Consider the following 25,126-nt stretch of genomic DNA (forward strand, 5'->3'; position numbering starts at 1 on the left):
TAGGGGATTATCTAGCTATTATGTTAAACCTACATGATTGAAAGATGTTTTGCAAATTAGTTGCTGATTATTTGCAGAAATATTGGGTTGTTGTTCTTGTCCATTGGATATTATAATGTCCTGATGGAGGTATATTGGATCACATTGGTCCTTTGTGGCTCAACAAGAAATGGGTTTTGATCATTCATTTGACTTTTCACTGCCATGAGGCTAGTCCCATTATTTATTCTAAATTGGATTTTTCTTTCCCCAAACTTTCACTTCAGTAATCCTTTGTTCTATAGAAAAGCATAATCTTTTTGTGATGACTTGTTGGGATATGGTAAATATGAGGAAGCTTAGGTCATGGATTAGGGTATTTGTGTTTCCTTACCAGTTTAGGAAATGCTTTTCTTAGTCCCTTCCAGCTATTTTGGCTGTTATTTTTTACTTGTCACTGATGCAGTTGATAAACATGTATTTTCACTACTTTCACTCTCTGACTTATAGTTTCCGTTTCAGTGATAAGCTTTACAAGGAGATACGAGATCTTAACTTTGAAGTGGTAGTTCAGGTGGATATTCTTTTGAATGTCACTTTATTCTGTCTGATCTTTCTTAATTGGCACCAGTATTTTGCAATAAAAGGTGCATTGGGATGGTCAGGTCTCCTGGATTTCTGAGTTTTATTTACTGTGTACTTTTCTTTAGGTGCTTCGTCAAAAGGCAACTTCAATGAAGCAGGATTATACAGAAGTGACAACTCAAGTAAGTTGTGTAAAGATACAATTGAAAACTGTTCTTGCACTTCATTCATCCAGTTTATATTTTTATGTGTAGTATTTTGCGACTGTGTTTGTAGGATTGTGCCTTTTGGACTTTAAAACAAACAATAACCTCTTATGCAGTTAAAAGTATAAAAAAAAAACAAAACAAACAATAACCTCTTATGTGTTGGAAAGCCAATTGTTTACCTTCTTGTCAACTTGCAATGAAGTGCAACCCTTTGGGCATTCCTCTAAATTTATAAGTTCAACTTTTTTTTTGTGTGGATATCGATACACCCATTTAAGATTACTAACTTAATACGTCATCCTTGTTTTTTTTATATTATTTCAACAGTCCATTTGACTGCTTGAACCTGTTGGCATGGAAATTTCCAATTTCACTCATGCACATAAAATAATTTGACACAACATACCCATAGGATGAGTGTAGCTGAGATGATGATGTTGAGATGGATGATTGGCAAGACAAGATTGGATAGAATTCAAAATGAATACACATTCGGGAGAACTTAGATGTGGCTTCAATAGGCGATAAGATGAGAGAAAGTAGACTTAGATGGGCTGGCCATGTGCAGCGCAGACCCGGTACAACACCTTTAGGAGGTGCGAGTTGGTTCAAGTGAAAGGCTAAAAAGAGGAAAGGGGGGTAGGCTCAGAAAGATATGGTTGGAAGTAGTGAGAAAAGATATGGGGACTTACAGCCTCATTGAGAGTATGGTTCTTGATAGAGTAGAATGGCGGATTAGGATTCATGTAGCAAATCCCAAATAGTTGAAAAAAGGCTTTGATGGTGATGGTGATGATGATGATGGCAAAAATGGAAATTGGCTTGACAACATGTTCTGACCTAGTCAGATGGATTTTTAAATTAATAGAAAGTGCACGCTTGAAGCACTAAATTCCTAATCTATTGTAGTTGGTTTGGTGAAAACTCATATAAGAGTAGTTTGTTTAGTATAATAGAATTTGGATTATCTCTAATCATACTATGCTTGGAAATTGCACTGTGCCAATGGCCCTACTCCTCCAAATTCTATATGAACTAAACTCTTGGGTATTTGGAATATATAAGGCTATATGAGTTTTTTCCTTTCATTTAGATGAGAAGTCCATGGATTTAATTCCTTAGACGTGTTGAATACGCGTGAAGTGATGCCATAGGAAGTTAAGGTACCATTCATCCAAAAATAACCTACAAATCTCTTTCCAAACAATTACAAAAAATTGGTCTTGGGGAGAAAAGAATATTGCTATGTTGGGGGTGAGTAAATGTCTTATGGGCATCAGTTTTTCTCCAAGTGGTCCATTATTTATTGAAGAAGTCCCCTTGCCCAACCACAAAATGGTATTGGGCAACAAAAAAGATCACCATCTTTTGAAACTGCAGGTAGGTGACTTGTGGAATCTCCTTATTCAGAATTATTTTGGACGAAAGATGTGTCTTACATTGTATGTTCATCGAGAAGAACAGCTGCAACAGTGAACCCTTCAAGAAATGAAGCTTGTATTGATATGCGTTCTATTGATATGCTACAGGCTTCTCATAGGTTAGGTTTGTGTCCTCGATATCGGAAGATTGTAATCAACAGAACTTAGAGGTATACATGGGATGGATCCCATTCAGTTGATCAAGGAATATAATAAAATGGGAGGCACTGCATCTTATATGGTATTATAGTTCCCTGACTTTGGCATATGGGAGGCCTTGTGTTACAAGTAGTTCACGTGATGGCTTGGAGTCGATTCATGGTATGGTGGGTCAAATAAGCTTCTTTCATCAGGCACAAGTTTAGCACATCTATTCATCAGTAATCAGAATGGTTCATGCCTAGGCATCCTAATTATTTGATCGACCATTATGTGCTTTTGATGTCTTAATTTGAAATTCTTCTTTTATTGGTTACTGATTTGGAATTGTTGTCTTTGTTGTGCCCTACAATCTGTCACCTTTATTGGCTGTCTCAATTTGGATATTGCACGTACAGAGTCAAACGGTGTCTGAGTTGAAGGATTTTGTCAAGAAGCTTAACTCACTACCAGAGATGACAGTAAGTTCTTCATGGATACTTCCATTGCTTCATTTTCTCCCCAAGGCTCCCTAGGGATGAATTTCTGTTGTTGGTTTGCTCGTTTATTTATTTATAATTTATACTGCAGAAACATATAAATCTTGCTCAAGAATTGTCCAAACACACAACGAAGCCATCGTTTTTAGGACGACTTGACATAGAGCACACGATTGTGGATGGTCAAAGTTATGAAATGTGAGCTTCATTTCTATTTTCTCCAATCCTTGGGCATTCCCAGTGTTTCCTTCTATTCTTTAATATATATGTTTAAAGCATTCACAAACTGTTGTCTATTGCGGTTTTTGTGAGTGATGCTATCATACTGTTAAGACATTATTGGCATGCCTACTTTTCACTTCAAGGTCATCTGCTGTAAAAGGACACTGTGGTGGATTTCATATGCACTCCTAAAATTTTCAAACAGTTGTCTGATTTTCATTTTTGGGTCGGGGAGGTGGGCTTCGAACCTTGACCGTTAGTGCTCTAGCCCTCACACACTGACCGCTAATCCAAGAGGTTGAATTGCTTGGCTTTCCTTTTTGTGGATCTGCATAAAGATACGTCTGCTAGATATCTAGTTATCTGACAGGCTAGTCTCTGACTTAGCCTGCGAATCCTATTATCTTGTCATAATTTTATCTTAATATAATTACATGTTTAACCAATCCAGATGCTTTGAGTATATAGAGGAAATAATCCATAAGCAAGAACCAATTGGCAACGTCCTACGCCTACTTGTGATGTTCTCCATTACAAATGCTGGTTTGCCAAAGAAACACTTCGATTATTTCAGGTATGGATCAGTATTTTTACTCTTCTTATCGGGTTTGTCGGGTGTCTCAGATATCTTGTATGTCTTCCTATATTAGTGTTTGAAAATGTTATATCCGTGAGTTGTTCTACGTTTCCGCTTTGCACGAATAGGGCTCAGATCTCTTCATGCTTAGCTTAACCATATTTTCTGCTGTCGACAATACAAAACTAGATCACAACTAGATCTGCTAATTAACATCTGGTTCAAGTTTTAAGAATTTGCTACTAGGGTTAAAAATTGCAGAAACCTAAAGCGCTTAGAAGGACAAAAGGGTGCCTTTTCCTTAAATGTTTTGATCAGCAACATTAATATTTTATGAGTCTTAATCATTATTAATAAGACCGAACTGGAGGTTGAACTAGTGGGCCACTAGTCCCGTCGAACCAGACTGGTTCACTTCTTAGAACGGTAAAAAAATAAAAGCAATAAAAAATTGAAAATAGATAAAAATACAAAAAAAAAAGGAAAAAACCTTACAAATTCTAAATAATAGAAAAAAACTCAGAAAATTATTAGGAACAACGAAAAAACCATAAATTATTGATGCAAATTTCATCGAGTAATAACAATGAAATTGAAGGCAGAAAGTCATAAAGTCAAGAATCATGAAGTTAGGATCTGTGAAATTATAAAAAAAAGAACCAGTCCACGCAAGTGTACCACGCAAGAAATTTGAAAGATATAATTCCATTTCAAGAAAACAATCAGAGAAGTGCAAAATTAGGGATCAATGTCTCCCTAGATCATACAAAGATCAGGAATTTTTCTTTATATGTTAAAAATTGAATACGGGAAGAGTTTTGAGCGCTCTTAAGCAGCTGTTTCATTTACATCCAATCTTAGATAGAAAGGAAGACATTTGATCCGTGGTTATAGAGAGTTACAGAGAATCAAAGAAAATTACAGTAATATAATACTGGAAAATATAACATTTCTGTATACCTTAATTGTGGAGGGTGTCAAGCTGGTTCTTCTTCTTCAAAGTTCCTTCACAACTTTGCTTTGAAATTAAATCAATTCTCTCTCTTTCTCTGGAAGTTGTCAAGATCTCTGTATAGTTGAGAAGCCCTGTGAATACCTTACCTTCAAACTTGTTTAAATCGTTCTTAAAGAATCCCTTTATATAGAGGTCTAAGATTGCTTGGCCAACGAAGGTTCTTCCAATTTGGAGACTTTCCTTCTTCCAATCTTCTGCTCCTATCTAGAGGCATTATAGGATTTCCAGAGATTTAATGCCTTGTTGGGCGCAAAATAACATGAATTCAGCATCAAAACTTTAAGATTGGAAAGTTCATTGCGAATGGCGGCTAGGTCTGAAAATCAGGGCCTTTAAATCCCAATTGTTATTAACTATGAGGTTTAAAATATGGTTGACCTCTGATCTTGATTTAGGATCGAAAAACGAATCAAATGATAACCATTTCATTAAAATCCATGCCCTGATCTTCGTAGATTAAATCACTTTCCAAAAACTGTTCATGTTTATATGAACTTGACAATTTTTATCTAAATCTTGAGTTCATTTTAAAAATAATGGAAATATCTTTTTGCGAAAGCTTATCCAATCACTTGATTTCTAGAATCATTCCATGTGAAATATTTCCACATTATGAATAGAATCTTTGATTTTTGGGCATGAAAAAAGGAAGTTCTTCTATGTTGCCATAATTCTCATCAATTTAGTGTTTATTCTTGTTCACAATACATAAAGCAAGTTTTCAATTCGCTTACTAAGACCTTTGGGACATTTTAGAATCAATCTTCATCAGACTTGACTCAAGACACATCAAATTTGGAAGTTTACTTTGCCGATACAAAGTTTATCGCTGGGAAGGTATTCATGATGCAAACCGTTGTCTGACCAAACCGGCAGTGGGTAGAGTTTGATTTGATTGAACCCCTTATTCTGCATTCTGTTGCAAGAAACTTGCAGGTAAAGAATTTTAATTCGATGGGTTCCACTGTACTTGTCCAACCAATGAGCTTTTAATTCTAGGTTCTTGAGACAATTTTCCATCAATCCACATATTTTCAGTGATGTGAGATCAATAACAGTGTCTTCTATGGGAAACGGGCTTGGGTCAAGATGGTAGAGGCTAGGTTTTCATAGCCTCTCAAATGCCATTCCTATGTAACTTTGTCAAAAAAAAAAAGAAAAAAAAGAAAAAGAAAAAGAAAACAGTGTCTTCTATAGCCAACAAATGTTTGTCGTGAGCCTGTATATCACAGATTGCGGCGTACAACTCAAAACTGATAGTGGATTGAATTTGAACCCCTTATAGGTGTCCAAATTATATAACATTTTAACTGTGGGTTCCGTAATTGTTTCCTTATCTATAGAGAAAATTTAATGGCACGATCCTGATTTGCAGCTCGAAAGTGACAGTGTACTGAATTTGATTTGTTTGGAACTTCTTATTGGTGTCCAAATTACATGAAATTTTAGTTGTAGAATCCCAAGGCATTGCCCTATTTACCTACAAAATCTCTCTTTGATTGAAGATCGCCAAGGTCTTCTATTTATGCTTATTGCAAACTCCATTTTTGGCAGACTGCTACAGATTTCTATCACTTTATATCAAATTTATTTGATCCCTTTAATGATTTCCAAATTGAACAAAATTTTGGCCACAACTTCTTCAAGCATTCCTCTTATCATCTCTTAAAATTTCAACTTTATATGAGTGATTGCGGTGGGTGTTTAGATGAACAAATCTTCACCTCAGAGGGCAGCTCATCAGCAATGTAGCTTGCAGCAAACTTTTGTAGCATAAGCAAATGGCTTCCTAATCCCTATATTAAATTTGAATTGCAAGTTTATATGACCTTTCCCAAACATCTGACCATTTCGAAAGTTCCCTACGAATACACTACTCATGGATATATCTCGCTGAGAATTTTGAATACCCTTGAAATTTTTTCCAAATTCATTGAAACTTGATACACAGACTATGATCCCCTCATCAAGCATTCTTACAAATCAATCGGACATCGCTTGGGCTCCTTGGTTTGGCTTCCGGTGGACTTTGGAAACCCATCTAAATGGACTACAAAAGTTTATCATATTTGGTAAGGAATCTTTGAATCCCTTTCTGAGAGAGAGTGCAAAGTTCAGCTCAGTTTGAGGTCAGTTTGGTACATTTTCAAATTTTCTCTGCCATACTACCCATGTATAATACGATTGCTCGCGGCAAACTCTGGTTACAATGATCTCCAAAATTTATGATTTTTGGAGCACAGGCCTCAATTATCATTTTGAGGATGTATCCACAGTTAAAACCCATTTGGAAGTTGTTGTTATCACTTGTTGAGTTCAGGACCATATGGTCATTCATGATATTGTATCTATATCTGGATTCTATTTCAATACATACCCAAACTCATGACTCCATAAGTCCAAATCCAAGTATCCAACAGTTCGATTTTTAGTTTGTTACATAACATAACTGATTACAATATACAATACTTAAATATTTTAAAAAATAAATCCAAGTCTCATGTCATCATTTTGTTTTTGAAGCTGTTCACTTTGTATTGGTTAAAATGGAGTGTACAAAAAATGTAACAACTGCTCAGGCGGTATTCCTATACAAAAACCCCTTAGGGCCCAAAAATGCTATACAGCGTATAGAGTAAAAACAAAGAGCCGTATTAAGTACAACTCAGGATGATGCCTTAAAGAAATTAACGGGGGTGCCGAAGTGGAGTTGGATAAGGCTCCCTCCTTAGCCAAAAAATCGGCAGCAGCATTAGCTTCCCTAAACATGTGCTGCCATTAGACCCTAAGGCCCCTATGAAGGTGTGTTATATCATCTAGTATATGTTGTAATCTCCAAGGGCAGTCGGCGGAGTTGGAGGCCCAAGTGATATGTTCCGAGAGTCTCCTTCGACCATCAAGTGGGGGCTCCAATTGGGTTGATCTTTCAAAAGCCCTCCAAGAGGGCTAGGGCCTCAACTTGTGTTGAATCTGGGATATCGATGGGGAGGGACAAAGAAAGTAGGATTGAGCATCATGTGATCTGAAAATTCCTCCTATACTGGAGGGTCTTGGGTTGCCAATCGAGCTGCTATCAAAGTTGAGTTTGGAGACTCCTAAATCTGGAGCTGGAGGCCTCCAAAGTGAGGCCCAAGAAATCCTTGGACGTCTCACGTTCAAAAGAAAGTGCCAGTTGCTAAAAATGTCAGCGTGGAACTTGTCACTTATCATTATTGTTGCACAACGTGTGCTAAATTTTTTCTTTCAACCTTTTATTGCTAGATAACAAGTTAACAACAACAACTCAGAAATAAGGAAGAAAAGATAAGAAAAGAAGAGAGAGAGAGGCAAAAGGCAACTAAGCAAAGACCAGAAATTTCTGGTATGATGGAATGCATTTTTGTTTTAATGCACTTCAGATTATGAATGCGGATATCAACCCTAACTCATTGCCTCTATATTTCCCCTACATTTTATGATTCATGGTTTTTGAATTATAAGTAGAAACTCCATAGCATATTTCAACCTGAATTACTCATTCCCTTTATGGTTATGGCGTGTTGTAATTTGGCTTTTATGATTGTTTTCTTGTCCTTTTCTTATCTCCTTGCTCCATTAATAGCATTTGATTACATGACAATTTCTTATGTTTTTTAATGCTTCCCAAACTTTCATTGTTGGCAAGAATTTAATTGAAATTTGATTGTGATAGAAAACTGTAATATTCTTCAAAAATGTTCAAATTGCAGGGGCTTAATATTGGGAACAATTTATGATTTTTTGGCCCTGAAGTATACTAATGATCTGGCTTTCTCGATTAAAGAGGGCACCGAGATTTCCTCACCCTGGAAAATTTTGTTATTTCTCTCTAGCCAAGTGACCCAGAGCGAGGTAGCCATAGAGACCCTCCAAAGGATTTTTTCTGCCTTAAGCCAAGAGAGAAAGAGGGAGACTTGGAAAAGTTGAGGAATGGATTGAGGGGTGACCCAAGACCAATTCAATAAGAGGAGAAGATTGCTCCAGAGAGCTTTGGCGATCTCACAATGGATAAAGAGGTGCTCATTTTTTCTTCTGCGTACCTATACATGGCACATCAGTTGGGAAGTGGAACACATGTTTTTTGAATTTGATCAATGGTGAGCACGTTTTAATAGAGCTCAATCCAACACAAGACTTGTAACTTTTGGGGGACATGACAGCTCCACGCCTTGGATGCCGAGAGTAAGGGGGATATGGTTGGGGAGGTTGATGGGGGATGACCTGATATAACGAGGAGACTGAGAACTGTCCTGAGGCCTTTGGATCCATATGATTTTGTCTTCTCCTGCTCAGGGGAGGTACACGTTGTGGAGAAAGTCTGTCAGGACCAGGAATTCTCCTAACCCGTGCTCAGCAACGTTCCTCTTAAAGTTAGGAGACCAGGGCCTAGCTGAGTTTGTGGAGCTGAAATTGTCGACCACTGTAGGATTGGCATACCGGGCTAGGCGAAATAAGTTGGGAACTGCTCCCTAAGAGGTGTGTGACTGAGCCACACGTCACTCCAAAAGCGAACTCTATTCCCCTCTCTCGGCTGAAACCGAGTGTGTTGGAGGAAGAGGTCCTGACTGTGGAGAAGAGACCTTCAAATACCAGAAATGGTGGTTGGGTTCTACACTTCAGAGCTCAGGAGTCCTCCCTATGACAATAGTTGTGGCGAATTACGGATACCAAAACCACCCTGGGATTTGGGTGTGCACAAAATTCGCCATGATATTAGATGGTACTTGTGGCCTCCTTCTCTTGACTAAAATAAGTCACGCATAATCTTTTCGAGCCTAGCTGCGACCGAGGCAGGGATATGAAAGAGGGACATTTGATACACAGGGGGTATTGGTTAAGGTGGCTTTGATGAGGGTAAGCCTACCAGTTGGAGAAAGAAATTTACCTTCCATCCCGCGATCATCCAGTCAAATTTGTCCATACTTAATGTCATTATTTTCATCTCCTTCTCTCGCATCATCATTGTATTTCTCTCTTGTGGTCTCTAAATCATCATTATCCCACCACCTTCGAGGAAAGAGTGAAATGCTATTTATTAGTACTGAGTGATAAAGTTTGAAAATACAAACTTACTATTACTAATAAATTATATATCATCAGAGCCTAGAAGTGGACTAGATTATTAGTTTTAGTTAAGAAACCAAATAGAGTGCTTAAACTTAAAATACATGTCCTTGTGGTGGTTCCATCTGCAATCAATTATCCATTTGCTCTTCAAGTTCAACAAACTCTTGCATGGCGTCCCATTCTTTAGCAATATTAATCTTCTCCTAGTCAATTGGGTCCGAGCATATGGGTCTTTGAATCGTCCTCCATTTCATAAGATTTCATTTTATTTAAAATCTTAAACATAAGCAAGAACATTCAATTATTGAATGCATAATGGAATAATAGTATAAGAGCCTGTTTACCTTTGCTTCAACCTCAAGTTGTATTGTACAAAGACCAAGTCGTTCAATATCTCGTGCTCTAGTGTATTTCACTTATTTGTGTGAATGCATTGGAAAATACTCCAATTCCTCCTGGAGTTCAACTTTGAATATTACGTAGTTGTTGGAATTGGGAACGGGACTAGGATTGGGATCGGAGGATCGTAAAATGCTAGATGATCCCTATGATTGGGAGTGTTGTCGCACAACACACATGTTAGGGATCTAGATCCCCAAATGTTAGGGATTGAGATCCCAACCTTTTGGTATCTTGCTCTCAACTTTTTGGGATCTTGATCCTAACGTTTTCAGGTCCTTGCTTGCATATAGTCTACGACTACATACTCTTTAAATTAGGGAGCTCTTTTTATTTATAGTTAGCAAGCAATGCAACTATACCAAAAGTATAGTTGTGTTGCTAACTGACTATAAATAAAGTAAATCATTGGTTGTTGTCTTCGTCTTTAAGGTTGGAATCTAGATCCTTAATAGTAGGAATCAAGATCCCTAATGGTGGGGATTGAGATCCGAAAAATTTAGAAATCGAAAACCTTTGAAAATCCCTTTCGTGGAGCGCTGGAGCAAGTTTCCGGAGTTGGATGGCCACCTATATTGGGAGATGCTGGTAACTATGGACTGTTATATCTCGTGGCATAACATTTCTTTTGTATTTCCTTCCAGTTTTCAAGGAGTATATATTTATAGATTAAGTTTGTTATTCTTGTTGTATGATCATTATGATAGTTATACTAGGGACTGAGAATCCTTCAAGAAAGGGGAAATTCTTTCACTTGCATAGCACCATATTCTTGACCTAAGGCCTCTTGACTGTACATGCTTTGTTTCTTTTGCATGGTATCATATATTTATAGTTTTGTCCTTTCACATCATCTTTGTTGCTCTTTCTCTATGAACAGGAGAGAGCTTCTCCATAGCTATGGATTTGAGCACATGACAACTCTACGTAATTTGGAGAAGGCTGGTTTATTCAAGAAACAGGTTATGTATATTGAATCTAGATTCTAGAATGTGCAATGTTTAATTTTGAGAAATTTACGCACATCCCTCAAAATTTAAAAGTTTCTTCATGTTTTCTCGTTATAATGTTCATATTCATTTTTCTGTTTTTTCAAAATGGCCAAATTGTCCTTACTTCAGGCTTTCAAGGTCCGAAGTGTAACATTTGTATAATATTCCGACTTTCAAATATGAAGTTAAAAAAAAAATTGGAGCCTTCAAGGTCCAAAGTTTAAGTTTTTTGTGTTAGTTTCGACAAGAACACTTTGGAAAAGTTTCTGAAGTTCAAGTTTTCTATGTAGTTCCTAAAAAACACTTCGGAAAAGTTAAACTTTGGACTTCAAGGTCCGAAGAAGGGGCAATTTGGTCATTTTGAATCTGAAGCAGGGGCAATTTGGTCATTTTGAAAAAAAAGAAAAAATGGGTAGGAATGTAATCATGGAAAATTTTTGGGGGAATTTTGGAATAACAGAAACGTTGGGGGATTTGCCTGTAAAGTTCTCTGTAATTTTCTGTTCAGTTGATCTCTATGTATAAACTATTAAGCTTTTTCTATCTTTAAGGAATCACTATTGTCTCTTTCTGCAGTCCAATTTCCTTATTTGATATTGTACTTTTATGTCTTCACATTTGCAGGAATCCAAGAGTAACTGGTTGACTGTCAAACGTGCAATGCAACTAGTTGTTGATGACACTGACACTGCCAAGTAAAAACTTCCCTGCTGTTTTTATTGATCACCTGTAATTGCTAAATCTTGCCTCTGCAACTTGATGCTTCCTACTAGTTATATTTCTATATAGATGTTAATAAGATGCATAAATTCCAACGAAGATCAATGTTATAATTCAGAAATTCTTGCAAGGCTATTCCTACTTTATGTATGGTTGGATCATAGATCAAATGTTGTGGATTTTCTGTTGGAGATCTCTGACATAATAATTGACGTTCTAGGCGAACTGTATTGTTGCCTTGGAGTTTTTAAACATTTTTTCCCATTTCTTGCTTTCTTCTCACCACTCTCATTGTTTTTTGTCTTCTTTCTGGTCTCCTTCTTCATCTTGCCATTTCTATCTGCATTTGGCCCTCTTCTATTGCTGGAATTTCTCTCTTGCTAGAGTTGGCAGAGAGGAAAGTGTGGGATGGGCTGGTGAGTTGTATTTTCATTTGTTTATTTTTTTTAAGGGGAGGGTGGTTTTTTTTTTGGCTTTTGTTTTTGGATGTTGTTGGAGGAGGGGGGATGGGGGGGGGGGGGGGGGGGGTTGGTTGTTGTGGGATTAGGGAACCATACTGTTAATTATCCCAAGTAAAAACATTGGAGTGTTGGCAATTGGAGGAAGGATTAAATGGTTTTTTGTAACTTGAAAGGAAAGGTGGACCAGGGAAAGGATGCAAAGGTGGTCGTCTTCTAAAGGAAAAACTGGTAGATGGGAAGTGGGATCAAAGGAATGGTGAGGCTTGATCCCATAGTTTGACTAGGCCTCCAAAGTGACAAGGTTGGTAGATCAGTTTGACAAATGTAGATGGTTGTGAGAGAAAGCCCTCGTCGATGACCCACGACTAAGTGAAACTACATACATATCTTGCAGCAAGATTTTGTTGACAAGAACTAGGAAGTCCGGCAGGAAGATTGCAAGGAAGTGTTGAGGAAAGAGACAGGTGAAGAAAGGGGAGAAGATAATAAATGTGGGATGATGGAAGAATGCCTTCCACTGATCACAAGAAGAGGAACATTTCCTTCCAGCTTATGGTGGCCATGCAAGTGATAGAAGGAATGGAAGTAGACTTGTTTTCTCCTTTATGTAATTGGGATGTTTTATCCTACGGGCATGACTTCTTCTAAGAAGTTGAGTATCATATGTTTGGCAAGAGGTAATGGGTTGTGGGAAGTAAGGTCCTCCACATTATGCAATGAAAGACAGTGTAATTAAAGCAGTATTTTTGGTGGTTCAACGAAGATCATTGGGGACATTGAGACTAAACAGCCCTGCTCGTCCACCTGTGGCATTTCATTCGAGGTGGGAAGAAAATATGCTGATTCACCTGACAAATCTGTCAGGATTTGGTGTTCACCTTTCCTTATCTTGGCTAGTGGAGCACAATTACAGATCTTGAGATTGACAAGGCTGGGAAAGCCTAACTATTATGTATACCATTTGTGGTTTAAATTTCCATGACCACCTTCTACTTAACTAGTCAAGAATATGATGTCCACATTAAATTGCAATAAGCAAATTTAAACCAGACATTGTCACATTAAATTGACAAGGCTGGGAAAGCCTTCCTGTTGAGAAAGAAGCCAAGACATTGTCACATTAAATTGCAATAAGTAAATGTTGCCATAATTTTCTAGACATAAAATAGCACAGAGACCCTTCATCAACTGACTAGGCTGTGATCATATACCGTGATGCTTCAAATTTTTTCTTTAGAAATTAGAAACTTTTACAAAATATCCTTATGCAGGATAGCATGGAAACGGTCTCTCAAAAGGAAAAATGCAAGGTTGCCACTTTAGATTCACTTATATAGTCTAGAAATTGATTAAGATTTGCTTGGTATCCTTGACTTTAGATGCAATTCTCCTTTTTTGGTAGTTGAAATAAAGATTTCTTCATACTAATCTTGTTTTGAAGGCATAATTTTCTTCATTTATATTTTAAGTTGTGCAATTACATATAAGAAAGTCATTGTTATGAGACATTGGATATCAATTGGACTTAGTTTTTGACTTACTTGATCTGGAAAGCTATGGCTAGGTCTGGGTTGAGGAAACCTTTTTTTTGGGTAAGTAGGGTTGAGGAAACTTTATACTTCAATGTTCAACTTAGGAACATCAGGGGTCCAAAGCGAGTACATATAGCAAAATAAATAACTTTCAAGCGACAATTTCCTCACGATTCAAGTGGTTTCGGAGGTCCTCTTCAGGATGAGCCTCGAAGGAATTTCAGTTGCTCTGTGGATGGCTAGGATTTGTAATTTCTTCATTCCTAGAAGCTGAATCTGTCTTGATTAGTTCGATAAGTTTTAGTGTAACTTTTCAAATTATAGAGCATAATTTGTGTCATGTTATTATGTGTTTATAGAGCATGATTTGTGTCATGTTATTATGTGTTTGAAGTAAGAATGCCATGCTCCTTGGCATTTGGAAAGGAAACCATGTATTTGGTTAATGATGTTGATGTTAGGGTTACTTATCGCCCACAAAAAAAAAAAAAAAAAAAAAAAAAAAGTAGAAACAAAAAAGATGTGTTTGAGGTTATTTATGAAGAAAAATAAAATGATAATGTGGTTGGGGTTCTTCATTTATATGTGAATCTTGTTCACTTGCCAATTTACTCGCTGATGTGGAGGCGGAGAGTCAAGGTTTGTGTGTATCTTATTCTGTATCTTAAGAGATTTTAATACAATCTACTGCTTTTGGACCTCATTTTTTATGTTATGAAGTATCATAAAGGTTCAAAAAGCAAAGGAATGTCATAAAATAGGCTTTATTTTCTTGCAAGCATTATTTATTTGGCTCTTAGCTGCAAGAGTTTTTATAGTTATGGCGATGCTTTAGTTCCTGAATTTTTATCCTACTCCCAAACCTCATTCCCTAAGTACTTCTTGCCCTGCTTCTTCCAAAAATCAAATACTTCCCCCTGCTCTCCATTCTGTTGCTCTTTCCTCTCTCAGTCGGGCTTCCACTTCTTGTAACCATAATGATTTCAGTTTGAGGGGAATTGTCAGATGCAACTGTCTTTTGTGCTGTGTTACATATATGATGAGTAATGTAGTTAATTCTTCAGTATAACTATAAATGTTTTTGCTGAGATGGCATTGATGTCCTTTTCATCCCTAGAGTATTTCTGTATAAATTGTATGAGCCCACGAGTCTGATCTTATATGAACTGAAATCTCTTTTTTCTTGTGCTGCAAATGTTTCCATTAGTTTGAGCCTGTAGTTTGCACTCTTTTTGTACTATCACTAATATCGCATGCTACAAATGCTCTCCTTGTTGAATATCTATGAAGGATTGATATATGTACTGAGTTGTATCCTTTTCTGTTGAAGTTAAATTACTCTTATCCTTTTCTGTTGAAGTTAAATTACCAACAATCACATTTAACGATTATTCAACTTCCTTTTTTCCCTCCCCATGGTGCAGCCCTAATGACATAGCATATGTCTTCTCTGGATATGCCCCCCTAAGCATTCGACTTGTTCAACATGCCATAAGATCTGGATGGTGAGTTCTTAGACTTATCAGACTTGAAATATCATATTCCGGTGTATTATTGATTTTAAATTTTAAAGCTGTTATCTAATTGGGCATCCACCAGTTCTATAGTTTATTTCTCTTTAGATGTATATCTGCCAGGATGAGTTTATTTCGCTCTATTTTCTACTTAATTGTTGTCAATTTCTCATATTTATGGGCTAGCAATGACTTTAGAGTTTAGTTAGCTTATGTAGATTTTGGATGGAGATGACCCATCAAAGGTGTATCTTGTACTGGTTTATTACATTCTGCTTATTTAATGAGGATATATCATATACTCAAATTCAGCCTAATTCTTTTGTGTCAATGTGTGGCTTGCTGGTTGCTTCCTAGCTCTGTAATTGGTCTAGCCAATTTCAGGCAAGTCATACCTTTAGTGTTTAGTTTTGATGCCCGATGTCAAGGCCCTGGTTGATTACCCTTGATATTTTCTATTCATTGGTGGGCTTTTGAGTAGCGTTAACACTCCGTATATTGTTGTTGATTAATTATAGTTGTCCTTCCCAAAGTTTTTTCCTTATTGAGTCTATAGGTTTTAGACGTTTTCCACAAATTTGAAGGTTCATAGGGGTAGAGAACTCCTCTTGCAGGGTCTAGAGATGGAGTTTCCATTGCTTCTATTTACGCTATATTCCTCTAAAGAAACAACGACCCTCGTCCATGTTGTATCCGAAGCCTTCCTGTGATCTGGATTTGTAAGGATTCATAAGGGTTGTTAGCACAACCATCTCCATCAGGATCTCTATTGCTTCTATGTGATAGAAGAGCATGGCTTGAGAGAGAGAGAGAGAGAGAGAGAGAGAGAGAGAGAGAGAGAGAGAGAGAGAGGTGCGTGAAACCCTATTGATTTTTACTTTGGGGTGTGTGCTTTTATTTATTGCATATACTAATTAGTCTTTACATATATGCCCTTGACTTTTGACAGTTATTACATGATGGTACAATCAATTTATGAAATGACTACAATAGACTCCATTAAGTATATATTATTAACAGGGCCTCTCAAATTATATATCGTGTTTGAACATGTACAATTTGTCTTTTGGAAAGTGATGCCTTTCACTTTTGAGTCCCTTGGTGTAGGAACAGACTCAAGACAGAGGTGGCTAGGGTGGTGGGTGCCACATAATGTCTTGAGTTCAATTTCTACCACAGGTAGGGCACCCATTCCTTGCTTATCTACCAAGAAAAAAAGAGGTATATGTAACGTACATTAGGGATGGGCTCAAGTCTAGGTGGTCAGGTTGGTGGGCCGCAACAAGGTGACATATTGAGTTCCATTCTTAACATGGGTAGGGTATCCCTTCCCCTCTGAGCTAACCCCCCACCCCCCCCCCCAACAAACAAAACCACAAAAAAAAAAAGTCCCTTGGTGATATCAATAGTTTTGACTCTCAGTCCCCATGGGGATTTGAATTGCCTGTTCTTCTATCTTCTCATGCACAAAATGATAAATTGATGTTGATGTGCTTTGTGCCATCATGAAAAATGGATTAGATGTGATATCCAGAGCACTCCGATTATCGCAATAAATTGTTTAAGTGTTGTAGCTTGTATTGAAGCGATATAATTAGGTCCGGAATTCAAGAAATCTCTAGTACAACACTAGCCAATCCTCTGTATTTAGCTTCTGTGCTTGATGCTACCATATATTTTGCTTCTTGCTCCTCTAGGATTTCAAATTCTTCCCAGATAAACGCAATATCGTGAGAATGATCTGCACGAGTTAAGATCTGCCCAATTGGGCATTTGAATATCCAATAATGGAGGCAACATTTCCATATGATATGTTGCACTTTGATTAATGGTGCCTTTGACATATGAGGTTATATGTTTTAAGGCTTCCAAGTAAACATTGGTAGCCCCACGCATAAATTGGCATACCTAATTTAGTGCAAAGGCAATCCCAGAATGACTGAGAGTGAGATAGTGGTGTTCAACTGCCATGCTTTTGTACTTTTCATGATCTTCAATTAATTTGCCTTCACCAGCTCTCAATATTTTGTTAAGCGCTGCAGCTGTGGTCGATGGTTTGCAATTCAACATATTATACTTTTCAAGTATATCCAGCACGTATTTATGTTAAGACAATCGAATTTTGTCTTGAGTCCCATCGACATCTATCCCAGAAAATGTCTCATTTCTCCCAAATCTTTCATTTTAGACTTGGTATGGAGAAATCTCTTAATATTTGGAGTAAGGTTCGGAGAACTTCATGTAATAATAATATCATCGACATATAAGAGAGTAATAACAATACCTCTAGTTCTCTTGTGAATGCACTGGGAGTATTCCACTGCTATCCTTGCAAATCCATATGCCTTTATTACATGATAAAAACTTTGAAACTAGTTAGGAGAAGCTTGCTTTACACCATAAATGGATCTTTTCAGTTTGAATATACATGTTAAAGGATCCGTTTCATTGAAACCAAGTATACTTCCTTTAACTTCTTGCGAAAACCTTTATTCTTTAAATCAAGCTGGAATAGAGGCCAATCATATGTCAAGGCTAATGATAGAACTAACCAACTGGGCTAACGGTCTCTTCATTGTCCAATCCAATGCTGGAGAACTCAGTAGGCGGCGCCTAGGCGCTGAGGGGTCCGGGCTGCCTAGGCACCTAGGCGGCACCCAGAGACAGGGCACTGAAATTTTCATTTTTTTTTTCAGGGTTAGGTTAAATGCCAAACCCCCCTGGATACCAGCTGATTGGACTCTGGGTTTCAAATCCTAATCCTAATTCCAAAGTGAACTAAGAAGCTTGAAAACTTAAAACACACCCAAACTATACAAATCCATATACTAAAATTGAAAAAAAATGCAAGTAACACAGAAATTATGAACAAAAAAGTTAGGACAGAATTATGTTTGATTTGGTTAGGTCTAATGAATTTTGGGAACATAGAAGTTAGGAGAGAATTATGGTGATTTGATTAGGTTCTATGAATTTTGGTTGTTAAAAAATATATTGAAACCCATCATACTAATGCACATTCCAAAGATGAAATAAAACACAAAAACCACAAAAAAGAAGAAGATATAATATGTCTGAATATCTCATAAAACCTAACCCAATACTTGAAAATCTCTAACCTTTAAAGCAAAGCCCCTCAAGATTTGAAAGGGGAAGCTTTGGTTGGCAAAAACCTCTTGTCACAACGACTTCAAGCCCCAAAAAGATTGGGTGCAAACATCTTTCGATTTCACAAGAAATAAAATTTTTTATATTTTGCTCAATCTTAGATTTCTCACCAAAAATCCGGATTTGGGAGTTTTTATTTTTGCTGTAAATTTGTTCTAGTAGGGTTTTGGGGGGTTAATATGAAATCCCCGATGTCTTAAATCCAAAAAATGAGGGCAAAATTATGGAAATTGCCTCTACCTGAAGGGAATTTCCGCCCCCTCTTTTCGTAATTATTGCGGGCTGCCTAGGGGCCCACCTTGTGACATATGCCCCATACCCGCCTGACTAGCCCTGGGCAATGTGCCCAGAGCCTTTGGCCTAGGTGCCCGGGCAGGTGAATTATCCACCATTGGTCCAATCCATGCTGGTGATCAAGTCCTTTTGCCACTAATCTAGCGGTAAATTGTTTGATACTTTCATTTGCCGTGTATTTTGTTTTACACATCCATTTGCTGCCCGCAACATTCTTCAAATTGGCCTCTTCATAGTTTCCCATGTATAATTCAGAAACATTGCTTTCATTTCTCCGGCCATTGCTTCAACCCATTTTGGATCATTTTTCACGGCATAGTAGTTGGCAGGTTCCTTTTGTTTGAGGGCTTTGCAAATAAACACTTGCTAGTTATTTGTAAAGCCTCCATAGCTTATCCATCGAACTATAAGGTGACATACACATTAAATCTTTGAATATTTTGACTTGCTATAATATCCCCACTATAATCTTCTTGTCTCTCTGATTCGTACCTCTATTACAATGTTACCCTTCTAGTGTATATGTTGCACCGACCTGTTTCCCTTTACTTCCATCTGCAATAAACAATCAACTCATTGAGAGCAACATTAGGCTGTCGTTTAGATGGATGTTGCTCATCATAAAGATATCGAAATCTTCACGGGGATGATGTGGCACATTCTCATCAACACTACCCGGTTGATGGGTGTCATTGGGAGTATGTCCTGGTAAAATATCGCTAAATATCGCAAACTATGCCCTTTCTGATTTCACTTTCATCTTTCTGTAGAATGGTTCTAGGTGGATTGCACATCCTTATTTCATCAATGGTGACATTCTTGATATAAGAACACATTTAAATCTAGGCTGTAGCAACAATAGCCTTTATAATGCCTTTATATCCTGTGAAGATGCACACATCTGCTTTAGGGGTGAGTTTCATCCTTTGACTCTGATCTATATGAACATAAGCATGACATCCAAAAGATCAAAGATATGAATAATCTGCATGCTTACCATAAGACATGTCATAAGGGGTTCGATCACTCAAAACATTAGTGGACAATAGATTTATGACATAAACAATTGCATGAAAAGCTTTAGTTCATAAGTATTTTAGGATCCCACTATCAAACATCAAGGAAAGGGCAGCCTCACTAATATGGCAATGCTTTCCTTCTACTACTTCATTTTGTTGTGGAGTATGTGCAGATGAATTTTGTTGCCCTCCCGTTAGTTTAATGTAGCATGAGATGTCACTACAGAAGAACAATATTGGTTTACAGAAATGATCATTAACAAAGTTTTTAAATTGTGTAAACGTTTCAAATACTGGGGATTTTTCCTTGAGGGAATATTAATAAATCCAAGTAGGACCCTGGTTTTTATGAGTCCCCCGACTCATATTATTATCATGTATGCTCCCTCTAACACCTATTTTTTATATCGTTCTTGGATCTATATTTGTGGAGATCCATGATCTACACTATGATGATCACAAATATAAAACAAAAATAACATGAAATAAAATTTCAAAACATTTTGTTTAAATTTTTTTCCTATCCATGGGATAGAAATATTTAGTTGTGGACGTTCATCTTAAAGATGAACGTTTGTGAGTCAGCGGGCTAGTGAGTCTGCTGACTCATAAAACACATTTTCATCCAAGTTTATCGTGAAAAACGTTCACAAAAATCTTATAATATCTGGTGTAAGAAAAGCAATTGGTGCAGATCCCTCATGGTAAAGCTTGAAGAGAAAGAGAAAGAATAAGAGAAAAAAGTGTGTGAAATCCCCCTTGATCTAACTTGGGGAATGCGCGCCTCTCTTTATCAAGTATATATAGTTGTATTGTACAATTAGGCCCTTGAGTATGATGCTTATGACAACATGGTACAAAACAAACTATAAATTGACTATAGTTATACATTATACATTATTTACATGTTCTTAACAGTCCCCACATATGAAAATGGATTAAGTAAAGATGTGATGAAGCTCTTTTATTGGAATTTTGGAAAAGGAAATTTCAATGTTTACCTAATTGACAAGCATGACAAAAAGATACTGACAATGATGGGATTAAACCCTCTCTACCTAACCTGCTGACTGAGTCATGACTGCAATGACCTAGACGGTGATGCCAAACATTGACATCACTTATTTGAAATGAAGAGACAAACAATGAGGGCTTCTTCAATTTATTATTCGAAACATATAGACGGCTTGTCAAATCACTTCAGCAAACGTTGTCCTGGACAATGGATCCTTCAAGAAACAAAGGATGGTGTAAAAACAATCTATGACTTATTTTCTTGAGTCAACCGAGAGACACAGACAATACTTGATTTTAGCAACTAAAAACACATTGTTCAAAAGTATCGACGAGTGGAACAGTTTACATGTACACTTATATGTATGCGATAAGGAGCGGGGACCCATCTCCAGTTATTACAGAAATTACTAGAATAAAGGGTTAGAGATAGAAATTTACTAGGATCACCTATTACATGGTTAGCTCTGGAAACCCATATCCCAACCCCATAATGTCATGGCTTCTATTGATGTGTTTAGGGCAACAACTTTGTCTTCATTACTTGAACTTTGTCGCTTCTGATCCACTACAATATGATTTCAGCGACTGCAAATATGACATGCCACCATACTATACCCTGGATTTGTATTCTGCGGGTAGTAATTGGCGCATGAAGAAGGCCACACCCTGAAATGGACAGAATCCATCTAGTCTTCCACGACCTCTGGTGCCATGACCCCCTGTCCACATCCTCCTTTTCCATCGTTATATGTTGCAGGATTACTAGCTGTGATCAACACGTCATGAGGATCATGATTCTGGTATGTGTTTTCTGTGTAGGTTCACTATGGAAGAGGGACTCATTAACAGGTTGTTGGATCATGGCAACTTGATCACCAAGCCCTTTAATTATGTTATAAGATTCAATTATTTTCATCTTCTTTTGCTTGGATCGTTGAAGTCCCAGCTTCAAGTGCATCACACGTGCCGTAGACTCCTGTGAGAAAGATTTTTGTGAAGCCTTCCATAATTCTGAAGTTGTGGGAATTCCAATGACTACAAGGATTTCTTTTGGGAGAGTTGCACTGATCTATCCAATGAGTTGCTGATTGGTAGCAACTGATTCTTTATATGAGAGGTCTGTGAAAGAGAGCTTTATTTTGCCAATCTCATTAATGTGATTTTTGATAGGGAGATAGAAAGAGGCTTTGAGGAATCATCTAAGTATCACATAAGTTTCTGACCACAAACGAATGGTTCGATGATGGCTTTCCCTGTTATGAAATTGGATGAAGTCAACTTTGTGGTGACAATAGAAAATGGGTTGAAAGAAGGCATTATGTTGGGCTAGAAGTTGAGAGGAAAGAGAAAGGGTTGTTGGAATATTAGGCACGTGATGCCTTGATAAAGAAATGTGAGCACTTGGTGCCCTAGAGGAAGAAAAGACGTGATCCCCTGGATAGAACACATAAATTAGGGTTTTATAGAAGGATAAATTTTGAGATTTTACCTAGAGGAATGAGAAACAGCTGTTGGACAGATAGGTGCATGATGCCCTAGAAAGAGAAGATTAGCCGAGATGCCTTAGAGAAAGAGAACTGGAAATTAGAGAGATAGAAGAAAGAAGGGCATAGAGAGAATTATGGTTTTAAGAAAATAAAGATAAAGAGGAAATAAAGAACCTTTTGTCATGGTTTGTGTGGAGAAAGATGGCTGCTTTTTGCTTTGAGAAGGTTGAAGAAGATGGGTGCTGTTTGCTGAGAGAAGATTGAAGAAGATATGGTGGGAAGATCCTTGAAGATCTAGGGTATTCGAACCAGCTATGATACCATGATAGAAAAGCTTGGATTGTAGTTACCAGGATCGCCTACTTTTGTTGGTGATCCCTTCTAGGATCCTGATGTTGTCCTGAAATGGATCTCTTCGGGATCTCAATATTTAAATTTGGGATCTCAATCCCCACTATTAGGGATCCCAATCCTGCTGTTCGGAATCTTGATTCAAACCTTAAGGACCAAGACAACCACCAAATACCTATCCATGAAACCACTTGCCAGATTCATATCTTTCGTGGTCCATCAAATACTTATCCATGTTTGAATGAAGACTCTTGCCAGATACATATCTGGTCACCATCGCCTATCACTTGCACTGAATCTGCATCCTTGCTTTCTCCCAAGATTGCTGTCCCATCAGTATTGATATTTTTAAAATGGTCTAGTCTTGCATTGGATTATTTGTTTTGTTTCTTCCACTTCTTAAGGTGATATATGGACACAATTTGTAGTCCCCTTTATAAGAGGCAACTTCAGCAGCTGTTGATATTCTCCATTTCAAGGTTCTACCAAAACGATAGGGAGGGAGGGAGGGAGGAAGGGCTGACCCAGGATAATTGGACAACCACCTTTTATTTTTTGTCTTATACAGGTGAAACTGCCACATCAAGTTGCTCCGAGTGGAACCAGGCTATGACTTGGAGACAGCAGTTACATGTTGAACTTTGCTCCCACTTCATATGGGTATTTTTCTCATTAAAAAACTTGCTGTTGTCCATATACTTATAGTTCACCCATTAGTACCAAAACTTTTTCTCGGAGCATGAAACCTTTGGATAAAATTCTTTATCCTATGTTGCACAATTATAAGGATTATAGGATATCAAATATACATCTCAGCCACATGTTAGCCTCTCTCGATGTCCCTATTATAGATTGCTATAGAAGTTTGCAATGGCTTAATATGAAATCCATGCATGTTGCTGGAAGCTGCTGCCAAAGACGAGCTTACTGAGTGATTGTGTTGGACGTAAGAACTGCCTTTTAAGCTGCCAAAACCTAGTGTCCTTTTCTATTAATTTATTTGGCTAGATTCTTACACGAATTGGTTACGGCTTGATTCAGTTGGAGACTTGCGACAAATTGATTTGGATGTCTAGGAATATCAGTGGTTTAATTGAGGACCTGTTTTTTTGTCCATGATTTAGTGACAATTGTGCATGTATTGGAAGCTAACTGATAAATACCAGTGTCTGCTCTGGATGCAATTTGATTTCCTTAGAAGCATCTTATTAAGGCTTCCTTCCTCTATTATCACAGGTTTTATTCTATATAACCATTTTTTCTTGTGTGAAATTCGAACTCCAGGCGTGCCATTGAGGATATCGTAAAGCTATTACCTGGACCACATATGGAACTCAAAAGAGTGGGTACCTATTGCACATATGTTGCTGTCATGATTTACTGGCATTTGTTTATTCTTACTGATTATGTATGCCATGCACGTAGGAGGGATATCCCAACAGTTCAGTATTGGAGACTCAACAAGAAGGCCTCGCCAACCTCGATAAGTATGTCTGCATCTTACACTATAATAAATGGGAAGACTAGATTGATACAAAACATTTGAACTGTCTGCCTTGGAAAATTCTGCACAACACATCTTTTTCCCTTTCCCTTGCTAAGGACACTGTTGTAAAAATATTAAAGATATCTGTGGGAGTGTCAGTAGATAAAATTCGCTGAATAGGCTTGAGACCATTGTTCACAAAATCGCCCGATCTAACCGCTAACCACCCTGTTAGATTGGAACCAGCTGGCCGGTTCTGGTTTTGGGTGGTTAGGGTGATCAACTAGTATTTTAAAAAAAAAAGTTCAAAAAAATGTATATAAATTCTCAAAAATAAGGAATTTGATTTGTAATGCATTTTTAAATATTCTTTACATTATGGTAAAGATTAAAAATTGTTTTGGACATTAATACTCACTTTTATATTTTCCCATCCTTTTTATAAAATTTTAAAAATAGCCATTGGAAAATATAAAATAGGTTAAAATCCATATTTTTTCATTAATTTTCAATTTCATTTGAATGTGTTTTGTTTCAATCATTCTTTATATGCTTTTCATATTTTAGTAGATTTCTTTTCAACATTTTTTTGACTGCCCGTGACTTGTCCGGTTAGAGCTGAATTGGCCGGTTTACTGGTTAGGCCGGTTAAACCGCTTCCAGGCCCATGTCCGGTTAACCATTTCGATTCAATTTTGCGAACACTGCTTGAGACTTGCTAGCGGTTGCTAACTTTGGGTTCAGAAATCAGTTTTCCTTCCCCAATTAAAAATAATAAATAAATAAATCATTTTTCCTATGAACAGTACCGAGTATGCCCCTGACTTTGTCTCCATGAAAATCATGATTTTTATCTGACTTGGACCAATGACGCCCTCTTCAGATTTGGGACTTGACAAATCAAGTTTAATTTTCCTATTAGTAAGTTTGCTTCATAATATTGACACAAATATAC

At 37.3% G+C, this 25,126-nt stretch overlaps 1 protein-coding gene across 16 annotated transcripts in view; it reads left to right on the forward strand.

The window, feature by feature from the left end:
* ATVPS33 (Sec1/munc18-like (SM) proteins superfamily) overlaps positions 1–25,126 on the forward strand; it is a 55,212-nt gene that overhangs the window by 23,879 nt on the left and 6,207 nt on the right. For all 16 annotated transcript variants that reach the window (XR_016058766.1, XR_016058767.1, XR_016058771.1 and 13 more), the window contains exons 11-20: positions 502–553; positions 690–746; positions 2,752–2,814; positions 2,924–3,030; positions 3,506–3,628; positions 11,011–11,092; positions 11,747–11,817; positions 15,260–15,340; positions 23,970–24,027; positions 24,111–24,172. Coding sequence is in view for 7 of the 16 variants with exons in the window: in XM_020662491.2 (XP_020518150.1) it covers positions 502–553; positions 690–746; positions 2,752–2,814; positions 2,924–3,030; positions 3,506–3,628; positions 11,011–11,092; positions 11,747–11,817; positions 15,260–15,340; positions 23,970–24,027; positions 24,111–24,172 (756 nt within the window). In the remaining 9 variants the exon portion in view is untranslated. The remainder of the gene's footprint in view (positions 1–501; positions 554–689; positions 747–2,751; positions 2,815–2,923; positions 3,031–3,505; positions 3,629–11,010; positions 11,093–11,746; positions 11,818–15,259; positions 15,341–23,969; positions 24,028–24,110; positions 24,173–25,126) is intronic.

This window comes from Amborella trichopoda, chromosome 7 (genome assembly GCF_054954075.1).
Source record: "Amborella trichopoda isolate Santa Cruz 75 chromosome 7, AtrichopodaSantaCruz75HAP2 v2.0, whole genome shotgun sequence".
NCBI lineage: Eukaryota > Viridiplantae > Streptophyta > Magnoliopsida > Amborellales > Amborellaceae > Amborella > Amborella trichopoda.